At 52.8% G+C, this 21,792-nt stretch overlaps 2 protein-coding genes across 2 annotated transcripts; both read left to right on the forward strand.

The window, feature by feature from the left end:
• Positions 1–540: 540 nt before the first annotated feature.
• Positions 541–6,676, forward strand: CD79B (CD79b molecule). The gene is made up of 6 exons (XM_005431235.2): positions 541–847; positions 2,660–2,701; positions 4,381–4,692; positions 5,804–5,922; positions 6,196–6,237; positions 6,578–6,676. The coding sequence occupies exons 1-6, from the start codon at positions 541–543 to the stop codon at positions 6,674–6,676; spliced, it is 921 nt and encodes a 306-aa protein (XP_005431292.2).
• A 4,757-nt stretch (positions 6,677–11,433) lies between these two features.
• Positions 11,434–15,705, forward strand: LOC102045001 (somatotropin). The gene is made up of 5 exons (XM_005431233.1): positions 11,434–11,479; positions 12,362–12,525; positions 13,271–13,387; positions 13,749–13,910; positions 15,454–15,705. Exons 1-5 carry the CDS (start codon positions 11,470–11,472, stop codon positions 15,652–15,654), a joined length of 654 nt encoding a protein of 217 aa, XP_005431290.1. The 5' UTR covers positions 11,434–11,469; the 3' UTR covers positions 15,655–15,705.
• Positions 15,706–21,792: the final 6,087 nt, after the last annotated feature.

Raw genomic sequence — 21,792 nt, forward strand, 5'->3', positions numbered from 1 at the left:
GCTGCAGCTCTTGGCTTCTGGGCCACCATCAACCCCTGCCCATCCCCTTCAGGGCCAAACACCCTGGGGGGATCTGTGGAGCTGGGGGGAAGCCCTGGGGATCACCTCCATCCTGTCCTGTCCCCCAGAGATGTGGCCAGGCAGCACCCATCCCATTCCCTGGGCACATCCCGTGCTCAGCCAGGTTTGGCACCTCCTGCTTTGCAGATGGGCTCATCCCCAGCTCTGCTGCAGGGCCAGCCCTGGCCACCCCCAGGGAATATTGGCACCACAGGGAGCCAGGTGGTGGACAGTGCCCAGGGACAGGGAGTAGACAATGCCCAGGAACAGGGAGTGGACAATGCCCAGGGACAGAAGGGTGGATGAAGCCCAGGAACAGGAGGATCGATGAAGCCCAGGGACAGGGAGATGGACAGTGCCCAGGGACAGGACAGTGCACAATGCCCAGGGACACAGAGATGGACAATGCCCAGGGACATGGAGAGAAACAATGCCCCAGGATGGGAGGGTGAATGAAGCACAGGAACATGAGAGTGGACAATGCCCAGGGACACAAGGATAGACAGTGCCCAGGGCCCCGAGGCTCACAGGATCCCCAGCGTCTGCACCACATTCAAAACCAGCCCCGAGGGAAAGTCCCCGGGCGGGGAGGATTTACATGAGCAGGAAAGGGGCCGTGCACAGAGCAGCAGCTTTGCCATTTTTAGGTCCTGGGGCCAGGGTGGCGGAGCAGCCGCTGTTTCTGCAGAAGCACAGGTTGGATGTTTTCCTGCCCTGGGCACTGAAGTATGGCTGGGACGGGCACGAGGGCTCCCGGTGCCCCTCTGGCTGCTGCCTCTGCTCACAGGTAGGCACCAAACGGGCTCTGCTCTTCAGAGCAAGGAGCCAGGACACTGCCCTGGGCTGTGTCCCCGGCTGGGGGTTTCCCCCAGCTCTGCCTCTCAGTGCAATAATTTTAAGCTTTGTGCTGGTCTCTCTCTGTCCTGTTCTGTGCTGGGAGCCTCACGGGGAGCCCAGGAGGGCACACAGGGCTGGGAGCCCAGTGCCTGCCTGGGGTTTGTGTTTTGCTTCCCGTGGGGTGTGCAGGCAGGTCACATTCTGGGGCAGGCCCATGGCTTTGGCTGAGCGGGTGCAGAGCCAGCCTGGCTGGGGCTGCAGGTGGCAGGAAAGAAGGGTGGTTGAGGTTTATTAACCATTTATTACTCTCCGAGGCCCGGGGATGGGGCTGGCACATTGCCAAGGCTATGGCCTCTGCTCTGTGGGGTTCAGTGCCCAGGAGCAGAGGAGAAATGGGATGAAAAAGGCTTTTGGGGTGATTTGTGGAGTTTGTGTGAACATGCCTGTGCTGCTCCCCTTGGAGAAGCAGCAGCAAAAGCCAGGATGTGGCTCCTGTCCCCTTCCAGCTCCTCTTGCCTGGTGCAGGGACAGCTACAAGAACTTGCAGCAGATCTCACCCTCAGAGGGAAACGTGTCCCCACGGGACAAAGGGCATTTAAAGGGCTCCTCTGGTGGCCACATAAGTCCAGCATGGATTCAAGGCTGTAGGGTTTGAACGTGGCTCTCATGATGATTTTGGGGGAGGACAGGGGAAGCTCAGCCCACCTGTGGCTGCAGTGGAACTCCTGACTCAGAGGGGTGTGAGGCACCAGCCTGGTCTTCCTTTAGAAACACCAACAGAACCTGGGGAGCAAAGCCTTGGTTGGTGGCACTGCGGGTGACAGGGACACAGCCAGTGCCCAGCCAGGACAAAGGGCATCTCTCAGCCTGGAACAAAATGGAATGGGGCAGGAAGGAAGGATTTGCCTGCAGAGGTGTTGGTGCTGAACATGGACAGGGCAGCAGGGACCTGGAAGGGGCTCTGGGGCAATGAGAGGAGCCCCTGCCCAAGCCAGGAGTCTGCAGGAGGGTGGCACAGAGCTCAGACTGGGGAACTGAACCTTTCTTCTTCTTTTTTTGTTCCTTCTTCTCATTCTGGAGATGGGGAGGTTGGCAGCTGCCCTGCAGGGAGCTGCTGCAGCCCCACCTCGTGCCAGCTCCTGCACCGGGTTTGGTGAATCTCCATCGAGAGGAGGGAACTGGGCACTCAAGCGGGGCAGTAAACAGGGCTGGGGCTTCCTGCCCAGCTGCAGCAAGAGGAACCAGCCCAGAGGCACTGGAGCTGTGGGAAGGGCACCCGTGGGTGCTGGGGGGGTCCCCACCTCCCCCTGCTTCCTGCACTGCAGGGCCCACAGCACCAGCCCTTGTCCCGGGGGGCTGTGTGGCCACAGGATCTGGGAACACCCCTGGCCACCACAGGGCTCTGAGCCAGGAAATCCCAGCAGGGAAGGGTTTCTGGTTGGTTCGGGGAGTGGGGATGCAGAGCTGGGAGTATCTGGAGCCCTCCTGTTAGGCCCCAGCCTCAGGGACATCATAGAAAGCAGATTTCACTGGGGTATCAACCAGAAAACAACCTGGAAAACTTTCAGGAGACAGGATGGAAACCGAAGGGTTTCTACCCAAATCTGAGCTGCCCCAGGCCCTCTGAGCAGAAGGCAGTTGCTGTCCTGTTGTTGCTCTATCCCCTATAGAGTGGGCAGGAAGGGACAGGACACATCCATCCCTCTGGGGACATCCTGGTGGGCTCCTGGCCATGATCTCAGGCCCTTCTCCTGTCTTGCAGGTGGGACCCCAGCAGAGAAGAACAGCACTGGGAACAGCACAGGTACCCCCAGACCCGCTGGGCTCTTCCCCTCCGTGTGTCCCCGGGGTCCTCCTGTCCCACAGAGCTGCTGTCCTACCCCCCATGGGCTTTTCCCTCCCAAAGGCCATTCCCAGGCTGTGACATCCCCCATGGCCCATCCCCAATCCTGCTCCTTCCTCTCCCTCTGCAAAGCCAGATCTGCTTTGTCTTTCCTGAGCACCCACAGGTTTTCCCTCTGCATTTGCTGCATGGACAAGTCTGAGACCAGCACTGGCCATGTGCCACAGCACTTCTGCCACTGTCCTTGGCCATTCCCACCCATGGGGTCCTAAGGGTGACCTCTGCAACCCAAACACGCTCCACTCTGAGACTAAAGTCACCACTCTGGGACTAAGCATGGCCAAAAAATATTACAAAATAAAGCAAAAGGCCAAAAAATGTGGAAGAAAAACAGAAACCAGCTGGGATTCCACAGGCTGTAATTTTGGAGCTGGGATTAACTAAATGTGCACAGAGAGGGGTGGGAGCAGGACAGAAATATTGCAGCAGAGGTATTCCCACAGAAAATTGGAGTTTCCATTATGATGTCTTGTGAAGGCTGACCTAGAACAGAGACTAGACAGAGCTGAAGAATATCAGGGCAAGCCCAAATCTGGGAATGATTGGCATCTGACTCCAAGGCTTCAGAATGCTGAACTCTCCCTTTATTAAAACTATACTATATGACATCACAACTATATTGAAGAGATACATACTATACTATATCATACTTATTTCTAACTACTGAAAAATACTAAAGAAAACTCGTGACTGGCTCCCAACAGTCAGGACACAGCTTTGCGTGATTGGCCAAGGAAACAAAACAATCCTCAGCAGAATCCAATTACCAAATCCCTTCAGGTAAATAATCTTCCAACACATTCCACATGTTCACAAACACAGGAGCAGCAAATGAGATAAGAATTGTTTTGATCATTCTTTTCTCCACTTCTCTCACAGCTTCTCTCTGTTCAGAGGGCATGTGAATACCACAAAGGTTTATTAATTGGAAGGCCTCAATGGATGCACCTTGGGCAGCACAAGAGGCCAGCCAGGGCTGCACCCCAGGTGAACCCAAAATGGTCACAAAATGTCCCACTGATCACAGGGTCTCTCACTTTTATAAGTTCTGCTCCATTTGCATATTGGAGTTAATTGTCCAATTACAGCTCCAGCCCATGCAGTCCCATCCTGCTTGTTTTTCTCTCTTCAGCCCACAGTGTTTGTGCTCTTGGGCCTGAGATTTGGATCATTTGTCCTTGGTCCCCAAAGCCACTGGGCTTCACACTAAAGCAGCACAGAAAAATATAAAAGTTAAAACCTGAGGCATCCATTAAAATCAGACTTCCAACAAAAGTCTCAGATCTCATAGAATCACAGAATATCCTGATTGGAAGGGACCCCCAAGGACCATCCAGTCCCACTCCTGGCCCTACCCAGACACCCCAACAATCCCACCCTGGGCATCCCTGGCAGCGCTGTCCAAACCCTCCTGGAGCTCTGGCAGCCTCAGGGCTGGGACCATTCCCTGGGGGTCTGGGATGAGAATAACTCACCAAAACCAAGCTGGATGCTCAAAAGCAGCATGAAAACGGGAAGCTTTTTGTTAGAGAGGTGCCAGGGGGTCTCATGGGTGGCAGTGACAGCCTTGTCCCCTGCAGATGGCCCGATGTGTCCCTCGGTGCACCAGAACGTGCGGTACGTGGCCGTCAAGAAGAACATGCCCATCTACTTCATGTGCTACTCCATGGAGCCCCAGGTCATGCAGTGGTACAAGACAGCAGAGGACAGGGAGGACCTCTCTGTGCTGGATCAGAACACGACCAGGTACCACGTCGAGAGGACAAACACCTCCATCAACCTGACCCTCCTCAGGACCAGCTCCGAGGACAACGGGATCTACGTGTGTGACAGGAAGGGCCTGGTGCAGAAGGAGAAGCTGCACTCGTGTGGGACAGAGCTCCGAGTCATGGGTGAGTGAGTGGCAGCTCGGTTTGGGCACCAGTCTGTAAGAACGTCGGGGGGTAGGAGGGCCAGGATGGATGGAGATGAGAGATCTCTGCAGCCAGGTCAGGAACTTGGGGTTCATTGCAAAGGGCCTGGGTGCAGGGCCCTGCTGGGAGCTGCCAGCCACAGCTCAGAGCAGTAAAGAGAGGGGGAGAGAGGATGAGAGGGTGAGAGAGTAAGAGGGTAAGAGCATAAGGGAGTAAAAAAGGTAAGAGAGTAAAAGGGTAAAAGAGTGAGGTTTCTGTTACAATACAATAAATCTTCTGTGCTGAATATTCTAATTCTCACTAACCAATCTAGTACAAGATACAAATCCTATAGCATTTACATACAGCCTATAAGAATCACTACATTACCATCCTGTGTTACATTTCAAACCCTAAAAACTCCTCTTTGGGCCCCTTCTGCCAAGCTAGCAGGGTCTGCTCTGACCCTTGGGCCTGTCTGCAAGCAGAGGGTGTTGTTCCATCAAAAGGGGATCACCTTCAGCCAGCCACACCATTGTTTTCCAGTTGTTCAGTAACTAAAGTATCTCAAAGCTTGCTTTCATTTCAATCTCACTTAGAGTTTCTATATGCTCAAAATCTTTTGCCAAACAATCATATTTATAAGGCTTTCCTGTTTCATCTTCCCCAACACTCTCCCATTTCCCCCTCCATGTGAACCCCCCATAGTGCTCTCACACCTCCTCCTCTCCCTGTGCTGGTGGGACCCTCTCCAACCCAACTGTGGGTGCTCTGTGGCACCCCAGAGGTTCCATCCCTCACTGCCCGCCCCAAGGAGCAGGACAACCTCCCCGGGTCTGCCCTGGCATAGCCATCCTGCAAAAACCAGGGACATGTTCCTCTAATAAATCAGATTTCTCCTGCTCCTGGTGACTGGTGTCCCATCCCAGAGCTGGTCCCTGATGCCAACGCTGGGGGCAGCTGCAGTGCTCTGGTCTCTCCCAATGCAGAGGACAGGTCACCCTGGTCCCCACATGCCCCCTTGGTGACACACTCTGGCCTTGGTGAGCTCAACCCTCCCCTGCAGCCTGGCACAGAGGTGACCTGGGCTCTCCCTGTGTGCTGCTCCCAGGTACCAGCAGCATCAAGCAGTTCCAGAACAGGAACACACTGAAAGATGCCATCATCATCATCCAGTCCATCCTGCTCGTCATCTTCATCAGCATTCCCATCCTCCTCTTCCTAGATAAGGCAAGTGACAGTGCCTCCAGCAGAGGGGATGTCCCCAGCTGGGCTCACAGCAGTGTCCTGCAGTGCATCCCAGGCAGGCCAGTCCTGGCCATGGGATGGGTTTGGGGCTGTGGGTGGGAACGTGGATATCTGAAATGGGAACAGACCCATCTCAAATGCTGTGTGGGGACTCCATGGATGTGCCTGTGGAAGTGGTGGGACCTGGCCTGGGAGAGCAAGGCTGGGGACAGGGGATCCTGGCGGGTGCTGACACCAACCTGTGACTCTCCACAGGGTGAAGACAAGAAGAGCCCAGAGGAGGACCACACCTACGAGGTAATTCATGATAGCAGAACCTCCCTAACATCACCTGAGCCTTCACACGGGGGTTGTGCCCCTGCTGGGTGTCTGCTGGGGGTCACCTTGTAGCACCTTCCTTGGGAGGAAAATCAGGGCACCTTCCTCCCAGATTACACATCAGCTGAGCTGAGCTGCCCATGGAAGCACCCAGTGCACATCCAACATCCAGCACCCAACCATGCCCATCCTCTGTCCCTGTCAGAAGCTGCTCCAGGCTCAGGGGGAGCAGCCTGGGAGGGTCCCCAGCGGGTATCCTAAGGGATGTGTCGTGGCTGGAGCCTCCTGCCATGTCCCACCCTCCTTGTTGTTGCTGCAGGGGCTGGAGGTGGAGCAGATGGCCACCTACGAGGACATCACTCCTTTCCGGGACGTGAAGGCCAAGTGGACGGTGGGGGAGCACCCAGGTGAAGAGTGAGGGGTCCTGTGCCCCCTGCCAGGCCCTGCCAGCACCCTGCCAGCCCCCGTGGGGACAGATCCCCTGGAGCACGGCTCTGCCCGGATCCCGGGCTGCCAACACCTGCACAGCTCGGGGCTGGGAGCCTGTCTGGGGTGCTCACATGTCTGGGCTGTGTCTCCGAGGCTGCCCCACCCCACTGTCACTGTCCCCACCCTGCTGACTGACCCCTAAAGCCTCTGTAGAAATTAGGAGCCACCTGTGATCCCCCAGCAGCAAACTGGTCACACAGCCCAGGCAGCCCCAGCACCGAGCTCCAGCCTGGGCAGTGCCAAGGAAGGACTGGGAATGAGGGCTCTGCTCCAGCCCCACCACCCCGGGAAGGACAGGACCAGGCACTGCAGGGACACTGCCAACAGCACCGTGGGGCTGTTGTGAGAAGTGAATTTCAGGCCACTCTTCAGCTGCCAAAGCCAAGGCTGTGTCCACAGGCCCAGCTGGCAGAGGTCTGAGGTGCAGGAGCCCCCAAAAGCACCTCCTTTTCTCCAAAGACTATGGAAGAGCTGGGGAGAAAGGTCTCTCCCAAAGGCTTGCTGCTCCCCAAGCAAGAGCTGGCCCCTGTCACGAGGTCATGCCCGCGGTGAGGGACATGTGTGACCTCAGAACATCTGGGAAAACTGTAAATTGTGAGACACAAACCTCCAACTGCTTTTGAAGTCCTAATAAAGGTAATGGGTGAATCCTCATCCTGCTCCATCCTGCTGTGTCCATTACGGGGGTGTCCCATAACCCTGGTGCTGATTTCCTGGCAATAATGAGCAGTTTTTTGGGTCCAGCTTAGCTGGAAACCAAACTTCACCTCTTCAGACTTCACCCAGAGGGCAGACAGGGATGGAAAACCAAGAGCAGATGTGAGGCTACCCACGGGGACCTCAACAGTGCCAAAACATCAGCTTGGGATGGGTCAAAGAGAATCACCAGGATCCAGAGCAGGAGAACAGGACCAGCAGCTCCACTCTCAGCTAGATCTGGGCTTGAAGGAGAAGCTAAAAAACATCTGGAGATTGGGTTTGTCATTCAATTATCTTGGCATGGCAGCAACAGCTGAGGGTGGTGGGCTCAGGGCCAGCTGGGCACCCAAACCAGGGCTGGGGGCACAGTGGGCATGGGGGCTTGGCTGGACAAGGGTGACAAGGACATTGTGGCTCAAACTATCCCCTCTCACAGAGCCCAAGGCCTCTCTGTCCTGGTGTTTCATGATATTTTGGGCTCCAAGCAGCTCCTGCAATTGCTCTGCACCCCAAAAACAGCCAGAGAAGGGTAAAATTCTAAGCAAAAAATGCTTTTCAGAAGTAACAGGACAGTTCTTTACCAGTAAAGCAACTCTGTGGAAAACTGGAAGTCAGTTTAAACAGCACAAAGACCAGTATTTTGGAATTGATTTTTACTAGTTAAATAAAACTACCCCAAATTAGTTCTGCCACATATATATATAAGTTATTTAAGCATATTTTACTTCTAAAATTCGTTAATTAAAATAAGGAACATTCACAGGGAGAGAAAAGAACTGGCTGTTCCTGGTTTCCATGTTTGCCAGGATTTTAGGACTAGCAGATCTCATCCCTCCATTCCTTGTTTTCAGTTTCTAAATGAAAGATGGAAGTTTTTTCTGGCTTTCCCAGTTTCAGATTCCTCAGGCCTCTGTAAACAACTCACTCAAGTGTCTGAACAGAATAGTAGAAAAAAAAGTAGAAAATTTGCTGTTTGCACCTGGTGAGGAACCACTTGTGTCAAAAGCAGTTTTTGTGACCCCAGTCCTGCTTTGCTGCTCCTTCGGCCCAGGGCTTTGGCCTCCTTTAAAATGGCAGAAGTAAATAAATGTTTCTGTGGCGTTGTTGGTTTATTTGAAATGCTTGGAGTAGTTTCTAAGGAGCCTGGAGATGCCTGGGGTTCATTTCATTCTATATTGAGAGTGGTCTGTGTTTAAAACACATTTAATGTAAATAAATATATCAGTCTATACAGCCCAGGTTCTGTATTTTGTCCTGGTTTCTGTCATTGAATCATGGAATCACACAGGCTGGAAAAGCCCTCTAGGATCATTGTGTGCCCCACCACTAGCCCCTGTCCCCAGGTGCCACATCCACACATCTTTTAAATCCTTCCAGGGACGGGGACTCTACCACTGCCAGGGCTGGACAACCCATCCAGTAAAAGAATTTTCCCTAATATCCAATCTAAACCTCCCCTGGCATAGCCTGAGGCTGTTTCCTCTTGTCCTTGTGAGAAGAAACTGACCCCCATCTGGATACAACCTCCTTCCAGATAATAGTAGGGAGGGAAATTCCGTTTTCCATAGGGATGCTCAGGCAGACAGGTGGGGTTGCCTGGGGAGCTGCACCTGGGGGTTCAGCCTCATCTTTTCACAGGAGTTCAGTGAAACCCAGCAGTTCCTCCTCTAGCAAATAATCCCCATAAATCTGACGTAGAATTTCTCCTTGGAGCAGTGAGTTAGGAGAGAGAATCCCCACAGCCCGAACCTTCTGCAGAGCTGGGCTGTGGCTTAGCGACTGCTCCTCGGTCAGGATTCCCCGCGCTGGGGATCACCAGGAGCCCGGGAGCACACCCAGGAAAAGCTGTTTCACTTGTTTAAAAGCTCGGGGAAAAGTGGGTGGACACGGAGCCATCCTGAAGAGAATGCAGGGATTTTTTCTTTTCCGAGGAATGTGGAAATCATGGAGTGTGGCGCTGCTTTAGATGGGTTGGGAATGCAGGAATTGCAGAGCCAGAAATTGGCCCGGGTCAGGTTTGGGAGCCGCTTATGCAACCGCGGCTCTGCCCGGCCCGGCGCTCGTCATGCGCCGCTTCTGCCTCATTTACTGCGAGACAGCGCCGGGGACAAAGCCAGCCTGGGGGAGCGGAGCGTTCCGTGCCGGGACAAAACCAGCGGGGGGAGCGCTCCGTGCGGGGACAAAGCCAGCCTGGGGGAGCGGAGCGTTCCGTGCCGGGACAAAGCCAGCCTGGGGGAGCGTTCCGTGCCGGGACAAAGCCAGCCCGGGGGAGCTTGGCCCGGCTCAGCCCGGCCCCTCCGTGCCGGACCGTGCGGGTTTAGCGCGGCTCTGACCCAGAGCTGCGCAGGACGCGGGAGCTGCAGAGACACAGTGGCGTCATCCAGGGCTGGGCTGGGCTGAGCCCTGACAGATTTAAACACGAGCTGGAGTAGAAAACATAAAAACACGTCCAGATGTTGCCGCTGTGGGGTGACGGGACACCTGATAGCGGCAGGACCCGCTGTTCCCTCTGCTGCCGGGACTGACATTTCCCTGTGACACCACCGTGTCTCCAGCAGCAACACCCGGGGGCTTCTCGGAACAGCCCCGCTCTCCCTCATGTTTATCGAGCAGCTCTCCTCTCTCTCCTCCCGCAGCTCCAGCGGCTCCGGGGGTGATGCTGCTGCTTGGAAACCAGAGCCACACACAGCAAACTGGGGCCTGGGTGAGCCAAATCACCTCCGGATACAGGACATCCCCTGAACACCAGACAAAGGCCAAACCAGTCTGGTTTGGAGCTTAATGCGAAGTAAAAGTCCTTTAAATACACCTGGAGCTGCCCATCCCAGGTTCTGTCTTGTTTTTCTCAAAAGCAGGGATGCGTGGGCTGTGTCCTCTCTTCTTCAAGGCCAGGCTGGACAGGGCTTGGAGCCCCCTGGGACAGTGGAAGGTGTCCCTGCCATGGCAGGGGTGGCACTGGATGGGCTTTAAGGTCCCCTCCAACCCAAACCACTCCATGATTCTCTGATTCCCTTCCCCATCTCCTCTTCCCCATCCCTCCTATCTCCTTTCCACACCATTCCTCTCCTTAATCCCACAGTGTTGTTTCACATTTGCATCTCAGGCAGGTTTTCCCACAGCCTTGACCAGCTGGGGATCAGAGAAAGTTCTCAGAGCTCTGGATTTGCAGTGGGCAGGCTGGAATCCAAACCAGCACCGGGTCGGGACAGCTCCTTGTCTCAACCGTGACAAACCAGCTCAGCAAAAGTGTTTGTTGAACTTTTGACATTTTGGGAGAAATTGGAAGCAATTCCTTGGCAGAAATAGGATTCGTCTGACAATATCCAACCAGCTCTATCCCCACAAACAATAGAGAGGAAAACATCACAGAATTACGAATCTTTTAGGCTGGAAATGTTTCTAAGATCATCAGTCCATTCCTCCAGCACTGCCAAGGCCACCACTAACCCATGTCCCCAGCTGCCACAAAGCATTAAATCCCTCCAGGGATGGGGACTCCACCACTGCCCTCGGCGGCTGTGCCAGGGCTGGACAGCCCTTTCAGGAAGAACTTTTCCTTAAGATCCAACCAAAACCTCTCCTGGTGCCGCTTGCCACTTGCTTTAAGCCAGAAATGTCCCAGGGTGGTCAGCCCTGTAGGCCAAGGTGGCAGAGCCAAGCAGGAACATCAGGAGGACACAACCAATCCCACCACGATCTGATTTGGGTCTTGCTGTGATGAGGAAACCTTTCATTGCAATAAACAGGAGAATATGGCGAAATCATGGAGCACTGGTCTCATCCTGAGGCAAACAAAGCTCCCAAGCTGCACATCTGTGAAAACGCCTGGGATGAGGTAGCACCACCATGAACACTTATGCATTTATGCAGGGGGAAGGTGCAGAGCTGTTGTTGTGATCATGGACACGCAGATCCATTTTAAACAGACCCCCTGCTATATAAGGGGGGGGGCTCCACAGTTTCCTTCACCAGGTGAAAGAAGGAAACATTCCCAAGCCACACCTGAGCAACTCACCACCAGAAATGGCTCCAGGTACATTTTATTTCAGTTTTAAAGGATTTCCAGTGCTGGGTGTGTAGGGTGACAGGAGATAATGATGATGGGGTGGTTCTGTGGTGGGCTACACACACTTCTTACCATTCCTAAATTAAAATATGTCAATTTCTAAATCTATGAAAAAGAAAACCTTTCCCTGAAGTGTGACTCTAATCCACTAATTAATCTTTAACCTAAAGTGGGCAAGGAGAGTGTTGTAAGCTTAAAGAACAAGATCAAGCCAGCTGTAATAGTTACTATTACCATAAATGTTGGCAGGGATAATAAAACTCATATTCCAAACCTCAGACAGGGATGAGGATGATGTCTAATAATGTCCAAGTCCTACAGGCTCCAGGGCATTCCTCCTCCTAAGGGTCTTTGTTTCAGATGAGCTTTATGGTCTGCGTGAGCACAGGTGGACATTTGTGTTGGATGTCATGGGCTGAAAACCTTTAGGCTTGACCAAGATCACCAAATCCTAAAGGTGTGACCCAGGGACCAAAAGCAGCTGGTCACAGCACAGGTGATGCCACCAGCTCTTGTCCCAGTGAGGGCAGGGACAAGGCCTAGGGGAAAACATGAGTATGTCAGGGAAAACCACAGGGACACCCCTTAATTTTCATGGAGCAACCACAATTCCAGCCAGAAAGACACTGCTGGTCTCACTGGGAGCAGCCCCAGCCCCAAGGGCAGGTCCAGTGAAAGGGTCTCCCTCCATTTTGGGGAGGGCTGAGCCCACCCAGTGTCCAACAAGGCACCACGAAAGGTGAGCATGGATCCAGCACAGGCAGAACAGGCTGGGAATGAATTCCCAGGTGCCACCTCCTCCTCAGCACAGTCCCAAGGACTCCCAACATCTTCCTCTCCACTTTGCAGGGTCCTGGCTCTCTCCTCTGGCCATTGCTGTGATTGCCCTGGGACTGCAGTGGCCACAGGCAGCTGCCACCTTCCCGGCCATGCCCCTGTCCAGCCTGTTTGCCAACGCTGTGCTGAGGGCTCAGCACCTTCACCTCCTGGCTGCTGAGACCTACAAGGAGTTTGTGAGTGCTGTGGCCTGAGGGCATCTCCCTGTGCTTCCTGGATGGCTCCGGGACTGTAAAACTTCCCAGAGAATTCCCAGCTCTTGGTGTCTTTGCCAGCTCTCAGGGAGAAGAAGGAACCTTAACAGGATAGGGCAGGTTGTGTCCCACCCACCTGGACACTGTCACCTCTCTGTCCCCTCTCTGATGCCTCTTTGGGGCCATTTCCACCTGTGTCCAGATCCCCTGCACAGGGGTAGCTGGGAGGTGGCACAGATATTTTACAGGATTTCCCTGTCACCTTTGTCCCTGGGAGGGTCTGAGTGCTTAAATCCAGCAAGTGTCTGCTGCTACGCAGGAGCTGGCATGGGCTGTCCCTTTGGCCCAGGCTGTCCCTGGGGATCATCTCCTCCTTGGGAGAACCTGTCCCAGGTGTGTTCTGTTCTCCTCCTCCTGCAGGTTGCCTGGAGCAGTGTCTGCCCACCCTTGTGACACCCTGCTCCCACTGGTGACACTGAGTCACCTGCTGCCCACAGGCACAGCAGGCCCTTACTGAAGAGCAGCACCTTGCCCTAGGGAGAGGGAGACCTTCAGGGCAGCTCTTGTGCCAACACACAAACTCCTGTTTCCCACCCTGTCCAGAGGCACCTCCTGCCTCCCATTCATTCCTTGCAAAGAGGAATCGTGCAGGACAGCTCAGGAATTCTCTGTGCTCTTCTCCAGCCCACGGGCAGCAGACCTGAGTGTATCTGGGATGTCTCCACAGGAACGCAGCTACATCCCAGAGGACCAAAGGCACACCAACAAAAACTCCCAGGTAGCCTACTGCTACTCAGAAACCATCCCTGCTCCCACGGGGAAGGAGGATGCCCAGCAGAAATCGGTGAGTTCTGACCTGGGGCAGGCACAGACCTGACTGTGGAGTCCCCACTGCAGGATCAGAGGATGTCCACCTGTGAAACCTTTGGTGTTTTCACCCCCTCTCTCTTCTTTGCTGTTTAAACCCTGCAGACTCTTCTGGGTTACACTATAAATCATATTCCCAGCTCCAGCATGAGAACACTGCTGTCTGCACAGGACCTGGGGCTGTGTGGTGCCCTCAGCCTGCAAACTGGAGCTGCACGAGCAGGGTCCCTCTCTGGGTCACTCCAGGCTGCTCCAGAGGGAGCTGTTCCAGTGGGAGCAGGACACTCCACCAAACACCACACTCACTCAGCTTTGACCCTTTCCTGCCTCAATTTCAGGACATGGAGCTTCTCCGGTTTTCCCTGGTTCTCATCCAGTCCTGGCTGACCCCAGTGCAGTACCTGAGCAAGGTGTTCACAAACAACTTGGTTTTTGGCACCTCAGACAGGGTGTATGAAAAGCTAAAGGACCTGGAAGAAGGGATACAAGCTCTGATGAGGGTAAGTCCCAGCATGACTGAGGAATAACAGAGATCTTCCAGGCATGGGGCACTCTCAGGGATCCACAGACCATGAGAAATCTCCCTGAATTCCACATCCTTTGGACTTTGTTTCCCTTTAGATAACAAGATCACGACCCCCAGTGCACAGGTCCCACTACTGAGGAGGGTAAGAACATAGGACAGGTATTACCACCACCCCTCAGGGAGCAGATTCCACCAGGAATCACAACATTCCAATCCAAAATCTTTCCAAACCCAGCACCAAAGAATTCCCAACATCAGACAAACAGCAGCACAATGTTTGTTACATCTCCAGGCAAAGTACTTTGAAACAGGCAAATTTTGCAAGGTTTGAAACCTCACAACATCTTATAAACACATTTTTATGCAGGGAAGGACTTGCTCTGGTGTTTCCTCTTCCATTAATACAACACTCCAAGCTGAGAGCTGGAGGGGGTTCCCTCCAAGGAAGATCTTGTCAGAGAATCCCAGAAAGGTTTGGGTGGGAAGTGACCTTAAAGCCCATCCAGTTTCCCCCCTGCCATAGGCAGGGACACCTTCCACTATCCCAGGTTGTTCCAAGCCCCATCCAGCCTGGCCTTGGACACTGCCAGGGATGCAGGAGCAGCCCCAGCTGCTCTGGGCACCCTGTGCCAGGGCCTGCCCACCCTCCCAGAGAGGAATTTCTTCCTAAGACTTAACCTGAAAGTCTTCTCCTTTAGTTAATACCATTCCCCCTTGTCACTCTCCCTCTCTTTTAAGCCCCTTTAAGGTCTTCTTAATTTTGGGTTTGTTGTTTTAAATTAACTTGCCCATTATCTGCCAGGACACCCTTTAGTTATGCTTATTCTGTAAGTTTATCTGCAAGCATCACCCTGAAGCTGTAGCTGTGAGAAATGAGTCTGGGCCGTTATTTACATCTTCTAGCAGTTAAATAACTCTGCAAGCCAGGCCCTGTGAGCACACACAGAGCTTCTGTGCTGGAGTAAGGAGGCAAAGGAATCAGGGCCACTGCAGATTTTGCTCTGCATTCTATGTGTGTTTGGGCATTGGGAAGCCACACACTGAAATGACACAAATATTCCTTTTTCACCAATTGATGACACTTTTTACTTCACCAAAACCATTCTGATGCTGAGCACAGCAGGGGAGTGGCTCAGTACAGATCTCCAGACGGAGATGTGGGGCTGGATTAGAGCTTTGGGAAAGTGGGGGAAGAGAGAATTATTTGTGCAGTTCCCCATCCCTTTGGCTGGAGGGGCTGCAGTATTTCTCTGTGATTTTGCCTTTATTTTAAGCCCCCCCCCAGGACACTCCTGCTTCCCCGTGTGTGTCACTGGCACGCTCAGCGCGCCATCACCCCGCGGCACCACCTCCACCTGCGCGTTCTGCCGCACGCACGCCCAAAACCACATCTGAAATCCCATTTAAGAGCGGGGGGCAATCCCCCTGACCTGTCCCAGAGCTCGGCAGGAGATTTGTCCCTGGGAGACGGCCCTGTCCGGCCCCGCCTCTCCCGGAATGTCCCCGTTGTCCCACAGGAGCTGGAGGAGCGGAGCCCGCGGGGTCTGCAGGTGCTCAAACCCACCTACGAGAAATTCGAGCTCCACCTGCGCGGCGAGGACGCGCTGGTCAAGAACTACGGGCTGCTGTCGTGCTTCAAAAAGGACCTGCACAAGGTGGAGACCTACCTGAAGGTGATGAGGTGCCGGCGCTACGGAGAGGGGAACTGCGCCCTCTGAGCCCGCCCCGCTCCTGGGAGAAGAAACCGGAGAATAAACCCCGCTACTGCCGACACGAGTCTGGCTTTTGGGGGGGCACGAGTCTGGATTTTGGGGACACGAGTCTGGCTTTTGGGGGACACAAGTCTGGCTTTTGGGGGCACGAATCTGGCTTTTGGGGGGCACGAATCTGGCTTTTGGGGGGCACGAATCTGGATTCTGGGGGGCACGAATCTGGATTTTGGGGACACGAGTCTGGCTTTTGGGGGGCATGAGTCTGGATTTTGGAGGGCATATGGGATGTTCAGGGAGCTGGGAGGGGCGAGATGCCACATGAGGAGGTGCAATTTGGGGCTGGGGGGTGAGGATTTGGTGCTGGGAGGTGTATTTTGGGTTGGAGGATGAGGATTTGGGGCTGGGGAGGGGGGGATTTAGGTCTGAGAACTTGCTTGAATTTGGAGCTGGGGGGAATTTGGAGTGGAGTTGGGAGCGGGGGATGAGGATTTGGGGCTGGGAGGTTGGATTTGGGGATAGACTTGGAGCTACAGGATGGAGCACAATTGAGGTTGAGGGAGGTGGATTTGTGGCTTTGAGGGAGATTTAGGGGTAGATTTGGGACTGGGTGGTGGATTTGGAGCTAGAGAATAAGGATTTGGGGCTGTGAGGGGAGATTGGGGAGTGGATTTGGAGCCGAACAGCAATTTGGGGCTGGGGTGAATTTGGGGCTGGAAGGATGAATTAGGGCTTGGATTTAGGGTTGAGGCAGAGTTGGGACTGAGGGGAGTGAATTTGTGGCTTGGGAGGGATTCGGGGGTAGATTTGGGACTGAGCAGCAGATTTGGGGCTGGGAAAGTGGATTTGGGGTCTGAGGAGGGTGGGGCTGGGGGGTGAATTTGGAAGGTGCTGAGTCCAAGGTGGTCTTGGTTGCTGGTGCTCACGAGGTGGGTGCTGGTGCCAGCCTTGGCACAAGCCCTGAGCAGAGGATTTTCCTGTCACCGCATTTGGGAACTCCACAGCTTCCCTGGGGAGGCTCAGTTTTGTGCCAGAGCCCACTCACCTCAGCAGGTACAGACACTTCTCACCACAAACCTCATGGCAAAGTGGGAAAAGCTGACAGCAAGGGAAGCCCTGGCCCTGCAGGGTCATGCTTTCTTATTGAAGCAGCTGAAGTGAGGGCACACAGAGGTGTCCCCAAATCCCCTCGGTTGTTTTAACTCATTCCCAGCGCTCAGCTCCATCAGTGCTTGTCTTTGTGGTGCCATTTCCTGAGACCCTAATGTGCTTCCATTTGTCCCACTAAAAGGAGGGTTTGCATTTCCTTGTCTGCTTGGAAGGAGCCAAGTCCAGGGTGGCTTTGGCTTCTCTGGAGCTGCTCCTGCCATGAGCCAGCCCTGGGCACTGCCCAGGCTCCCCAAGGAATGGTCCCAGTCCCCAGGCTGCCAGAGCTCCCAGGGATGCCCAGGGTGGGATTGTTGGGGTGTCTGTGCAGGGCCAGGGGCGGGACTGGATGATCTTTGGGGGTCCCTCCCACTCAGGATATTCTGACTGCTCCTGCAGTTGCCTGGAGCAGTGTCTGCCCACCCTTGTGACACCCTATTCCCTGTGGTGACCTTGAGTCAGCTGCTGTCCCTGGGCACGGATCCTTACTGAAGAGCAGCAGCAAAACTGGAGTATTTTGGGGTGTGACACAACCAATAGTATCAGATTTTTTGTTGAGAAGATGTAATTTCTGCTAGTTTGCTGTCTCCCCACACTCTCACTTGCAGGCCCTGCTCTCCAGCCCCTTCCAAAGCCACAGAGAGCTGACCTGGCCAGTACTGCCCCCAAGGGAAGGGAACAGCACAGTCAAACAGAAAGCTCTGTTCCTGCAGAACCATCCCTCAGCTCCCTGCCTGCTCACTTCCCTTGGGACAGGGTGGGAGGGAATTCAGAACCCACCCTCCACAAGGCACTGTCCAGCCCGATGGAAAGGGGAACAGACGGGATTTGGAAGGACTTGCTCAGGATGAGAGTGGCTGTGTGTCCTTCTGGCTCATTGCCTCGTGATGTCAGTCAGTCCTTCCAAAGCAGAAACATTCCCAAGTGGTAAATTCTGGGGAAGCTGCCCCTTATATATGACAAAAATATGTGCATAGAGATGAAACTAAAACATGTTGTAGAGAGGAATTTACACTTGATTTCTCTCCCAGGCCAATGAATTGTCTTTGGAACAGTTTGACCTCAAAGAAGAAGTTTTGTTTGATCTCAGTTTTAATGATGCCACTGAATTAAAGCAGCTCTGTCTTCATCGTTTCTGAAAGTTTTGCAGTGTTTTATTAGGGATGAAAGTTTAATGTTATGAGACACCATGTGCGTCACATCCAATGTCTGCTTCCCCTCCAAATATGTAACAGCAACAGAAATGGGCAATAAACCTAAATGCTACTAAAATTAAGCCCCAAAAAAGAAATGATGGTTTTGGAAAGGATGTGTTTTCTTGTCAACTTATTGAGGTCAGCTATATCTGGAACCAGCAGAGCTGCAGGATTATTTAGACAGAGTATCAGATGTGTGCAGCACTTCCAGAACAACAAAAGGAATGAACCCTCCCTGCAGGAGCCCACGTAAAGCCCAGAGCTGCTCTGAGAAAACTGGAGGTGGAAGGTGTCTTACCAGCAGGAGTAGCTGTGGGACTCATCTGCACAGGCACTAGAAAAGTATTCCTCTAAGAAAAAAAAAAAAAGCCTTGTAATAAATGTGTTGAGCCACAAGAGGCTTGTGAACCACATGTGTTGAACCCCAAGTAGTTGGAGCATTAACATTACGTAAAACAAAGGTTCTTTCTACTTTCAAACATGTTTTCCATTAAATGAAATGAGATTTTGTAACCTGGTAATGAATAACCATCTGAGGCAGCTCAAGCAATGGGAAGGGACACCAAGCTCACCAAATCATGAAGGGACGGGGGTGTCTTATTTCATAACAAACTTCTGCCCAGGTATTTTGACCTTGCTTTGCAAAAAGAAAAGCTCAAGGATAAGCCACAGGAATGATGTGGGATCCCTCCTGAAATGAGAGAAATGTAGCCTGTTTAACAAAATAGAGAGCAAATGGGTGATTTGCTACAGGAGAAACCACCTGGCCCTGGCTGAGCTTGAACCACAAAGGCAAAGGTAAAGCAAAATCCAGTGTGTGGACACAGAACCTGGGGAACTCCAAGTGGGAAGATGTGGTGATTCATAAGGGAGTGACCAGGGAACCTGGCCTCTGTGAAGGTAAATCCCTGCTGGGGCAATTTCCATATTCTATTGACTTATAAATGCATCAAAATATGAAGTTATCACCATCCCCAGCAGTGTGACCAGAGGATGAGGAGGGAATTCTGCCCTGCTCAGGTGAGACCCCACCTGAAGAGCTGCCTCCAGTCCTGGGGTCCCCAACACAGGAAGGACCTGGAGCTGCTGGTATGAATCCAGAGGAGGCCATGGAGCGGCTCTGAGGGCTGGAGCCCCTCTGGAGCCAGGCTGGGAGAGCTGGGTGTGCTCACCTGGAGAGGAGAAGCTCCAGGGAGAGCTCAGAACCCCATCAGGGCCTAAAGGGGCTCCAGGAGAGGAGAGAGATTTGGGACAAGGGACAGAGGGACAGGACAAGGGGGAGTGGCTTCCCCAGGATATTGGGAAGGAATTCCCTGTGAGGGTGGGGAGGCCCTGGCAGAGGAGTGAGCAGTTGGGGCAGGGCTGGCTCCAGTCGTGGTAACAGAATCACAGAGTCAGTGAGGTCAGAAATGCCCTCCCAGATCATTGAGTCCAACCTGTGCCCATCTCTGTGGAAACCCAGAACACCACAGGGAATATTTCCCTGTCTGCTCTGGGGTGCCCTGACCCCCAGGGGAGCACTGACTGTGACCCTCATTCATGGAGAAAGTTTCCCAGACTTCAAGATAGACTGGAATCCACAAAAGTGTGAAATAGATTATAGAGAGCAGTGTAGGTGTATCACTTGGTGAGAAATTGAGGTTTTGGGATTTTTAGTGTGTAGTGGATGGAAGCGAGATGGAGGGCACAGGGTATCGTCCTAGGTTTCTTCTTCATGCTTCTTCTTCCTTCTTTTTCATGGGTTTGGGTGGCATTTTGCAATTGGACAGAAAAGTCCTCATTAGGGGCCCTTTGGGATCAGTTATTGAGTTAAAATGGAAAATAATCTTGGTGTCAGTTCTTAATTGGATAGTTTAGTCTTAAAAGACCTTGGAACAAGAGATTGTTGGCCATTTTGTGCCTTCTAATGAAAAGCTGCTGAACTCACAGTAGTGAGACTGTTTTACTGATAAGAAATAATAAACACCTGAATCCAAACATTAATTACTGTCTCAAGTGCCTTCAATCCAGACCCAGAAAAACCAACAACTGGTACCCCCACAATCCCTACTTCGTCCCCCAGCCCAGAGCACTGAGTGCCACAGCCAGCCATGTCTCAAGCACCTCCTCAGACAGTGACTCCACCACTTGGGCAGTCTATACCAATGTTTAATCCTCCTCTCTTTGAAGAAATTCTTCCTAAAGCCCAACCTAAACCTCTCTGGCACAACTCAAGGCCATTTTCTCTCCTCCTGTCCCCGTTCTCTGAGAGGAGAGCCTGACTGCCCTCCAGGCTACCCCTCATGTCAGGGAGAGCCTGAAGGTCCCCCCTGAGCCTCCTTTTGTTCAGGCTAAACAGCTCAGCAAGAGAGAAGAGAAACTGCTTTTACAAATACATCAGCAAAAAGGGGAGTAACAAGGAAAATTTTAGTTCAATAGGGTTTTCATAGTCAGTGGGGTTTGATCCACCAGTTCCACCCCGGGGTTTTAATCCTTGCCAGGTCAAATGTGAGTCCTGCTTCTGGCACCAGACACACGAGCACACACACATACACACAAAAACACATGCACAGCCCTGAACATACACAGATACTTCTTCCCGCTCACAGGACACTCTGGATGCACAAAAATAGCATTTATTAGGAAATAACCTCCAAGGAAAGAACCGTGAAAGAAGTAATATTCAATGAGAGTCATATTTCTTTAAATTCATATTTCTTTAAATATGAGTAAGGAAATAGCCTCCTAGGCAAAAACTGGGATCCAAGGAAGTAGACAGGGATTAGAATCAAAGGAAAGTTTCAGCAATTCCTATATAGGTGCAGGAGCTGGAGAAGAAGCGTTGGCATTGGTTCTCTTCCCCTCACTCACGTTCTTCACATTGTATCTCTTCCTGGGAGACCTCTGTGCTCTCTTTCTGCATTTGTTTCTACAATTCTTCTTTGTCAGTAAGGACGTCCCTGATGTATTGAACTAACAGCAATTCAGCTTCGCTGAGCTCAAGCAAGCCCTGGAAACTGCCACAGAAGGGAAGGATTTGGAGAGATGAGGAAGAGCAAGTGGTGCAGGCAGAGGAGCAGAACTGGCATCTGCTCCCTGCCCTTACCTGCTCTGCACTCTCTGCCTCCCTGTACTTGTTCTTCCTCCATGTCTGTTGCAGTTTTACAGACAACCTGAAAAATGTTGGAAAACTCCACAAACAACAGAGGTTTACGTCCAAAAAGGAGACAGAGCAGTACTTCAGCTTTATTGGAATGGAGAGTCCACCGGGGCACACGCCTGTGGGGTTTTCTCTCTCGGGGTTTCAGAGGACTCAGCCACCCTTTAATCCCAAACTCCTGGCCGCACGACGCCCTTTTCCTATCCCCACTGGCTGAGGTATTGGGAAGGTGCAGCCTTCCCGAAGTGCCTACCACATATCCCATACTGAACCTACTGTTTTATCCCAAAGTTCAGAACTTCAGCCTTCTGCAGACCCTTGTCTATCTTTGCAGCCAAGCTGTCTGGGCTCTGCAAGGAACCTGCTGCTTGAAAATCACAGTAGAGACATTAGGATCCATTTCAAAGACGTTAACACCCATCAAATTATTTGTAAAGACATTAGGGAACCTTTCATCGCAATACCGAGGAAAATAAGCAGGGAGGTTTGGCCAGGGAGGGCTGCAGCAGCTCTCCTGGCCCGGTGTCATTTCAGCTGAGACAAGGAAGATGGTTGCCGCAAAAAGAACATCCCTGGCGAGCCCAGAGCTGTCGCTCGGGAGTTCTTCACCCGGGGCTTCTCCAAATGCGACTTGTTTGAAAGACAAACACAACCCTGCCTGGAGCC

The sequence above is a fragment of the Geospiza fortis genome, unplaced genomic scaffold (genome assembly GCF_000277835.1).
Source record: "Geospiza fortis unplaced genomic scaffold, GeoFor_1.0 scaffold321, whole genome shotgun sequence".
In the NCBI taxonomy this organism is placed as follows: domain Eukaryota; kingdom Metazoa; phylum Chordata; class Aves; order Passeriformes; family Thraupidae; genus Geospiza; species Geospiza fortis.

What these genes read in the sequence shown, in the direction of transcription:
- CD79B (XM_005431235.2), top strand. Translation starts at nt 541, where the DNA reads ATGCCCAGGGACACAAGGATAGACAGTGCCCAGGGCCCCGAGGCTCAC. An exon ending in GACAGAGCTCCGAGTCATGG is followed by an intron (nt 4,693 to 5,803) that starts GTGAGTGAGTGG and finishes TGCTGCTCCCAG; the next exon opens with GTACCAGCAGCATCAAGCAG. An exon ending in AGGAGGACCACACCTACGAG is followed by an intron (nt 6,238 to 6,577) that starts GTAATTCATGAT and finishes TTGTTGCTGCAG; the next exon opens with GGGCTGGAGGTGGAGCAGAT.
- LOC102045001 (XM_005431233.1), top strand. An exon ending in CTGAGACCTACAAGGAGTTT is followed by an intron (nt 12,526 to 13,270) that starts GTGAGTGCTGTG and finishes ATGTCTCCACAG; the next exon opens with GAACGCAGCTACATCCCAGA. An exon ending in AGGATGCCCAGCAGAAATCG is followed by an intron (nt 13,388 to 13,748) that starts GTGAGTTCTGAC and finishes CCTCAATTTCAG; the next exon opens with GACATGGAGCTTCTCCGGTT.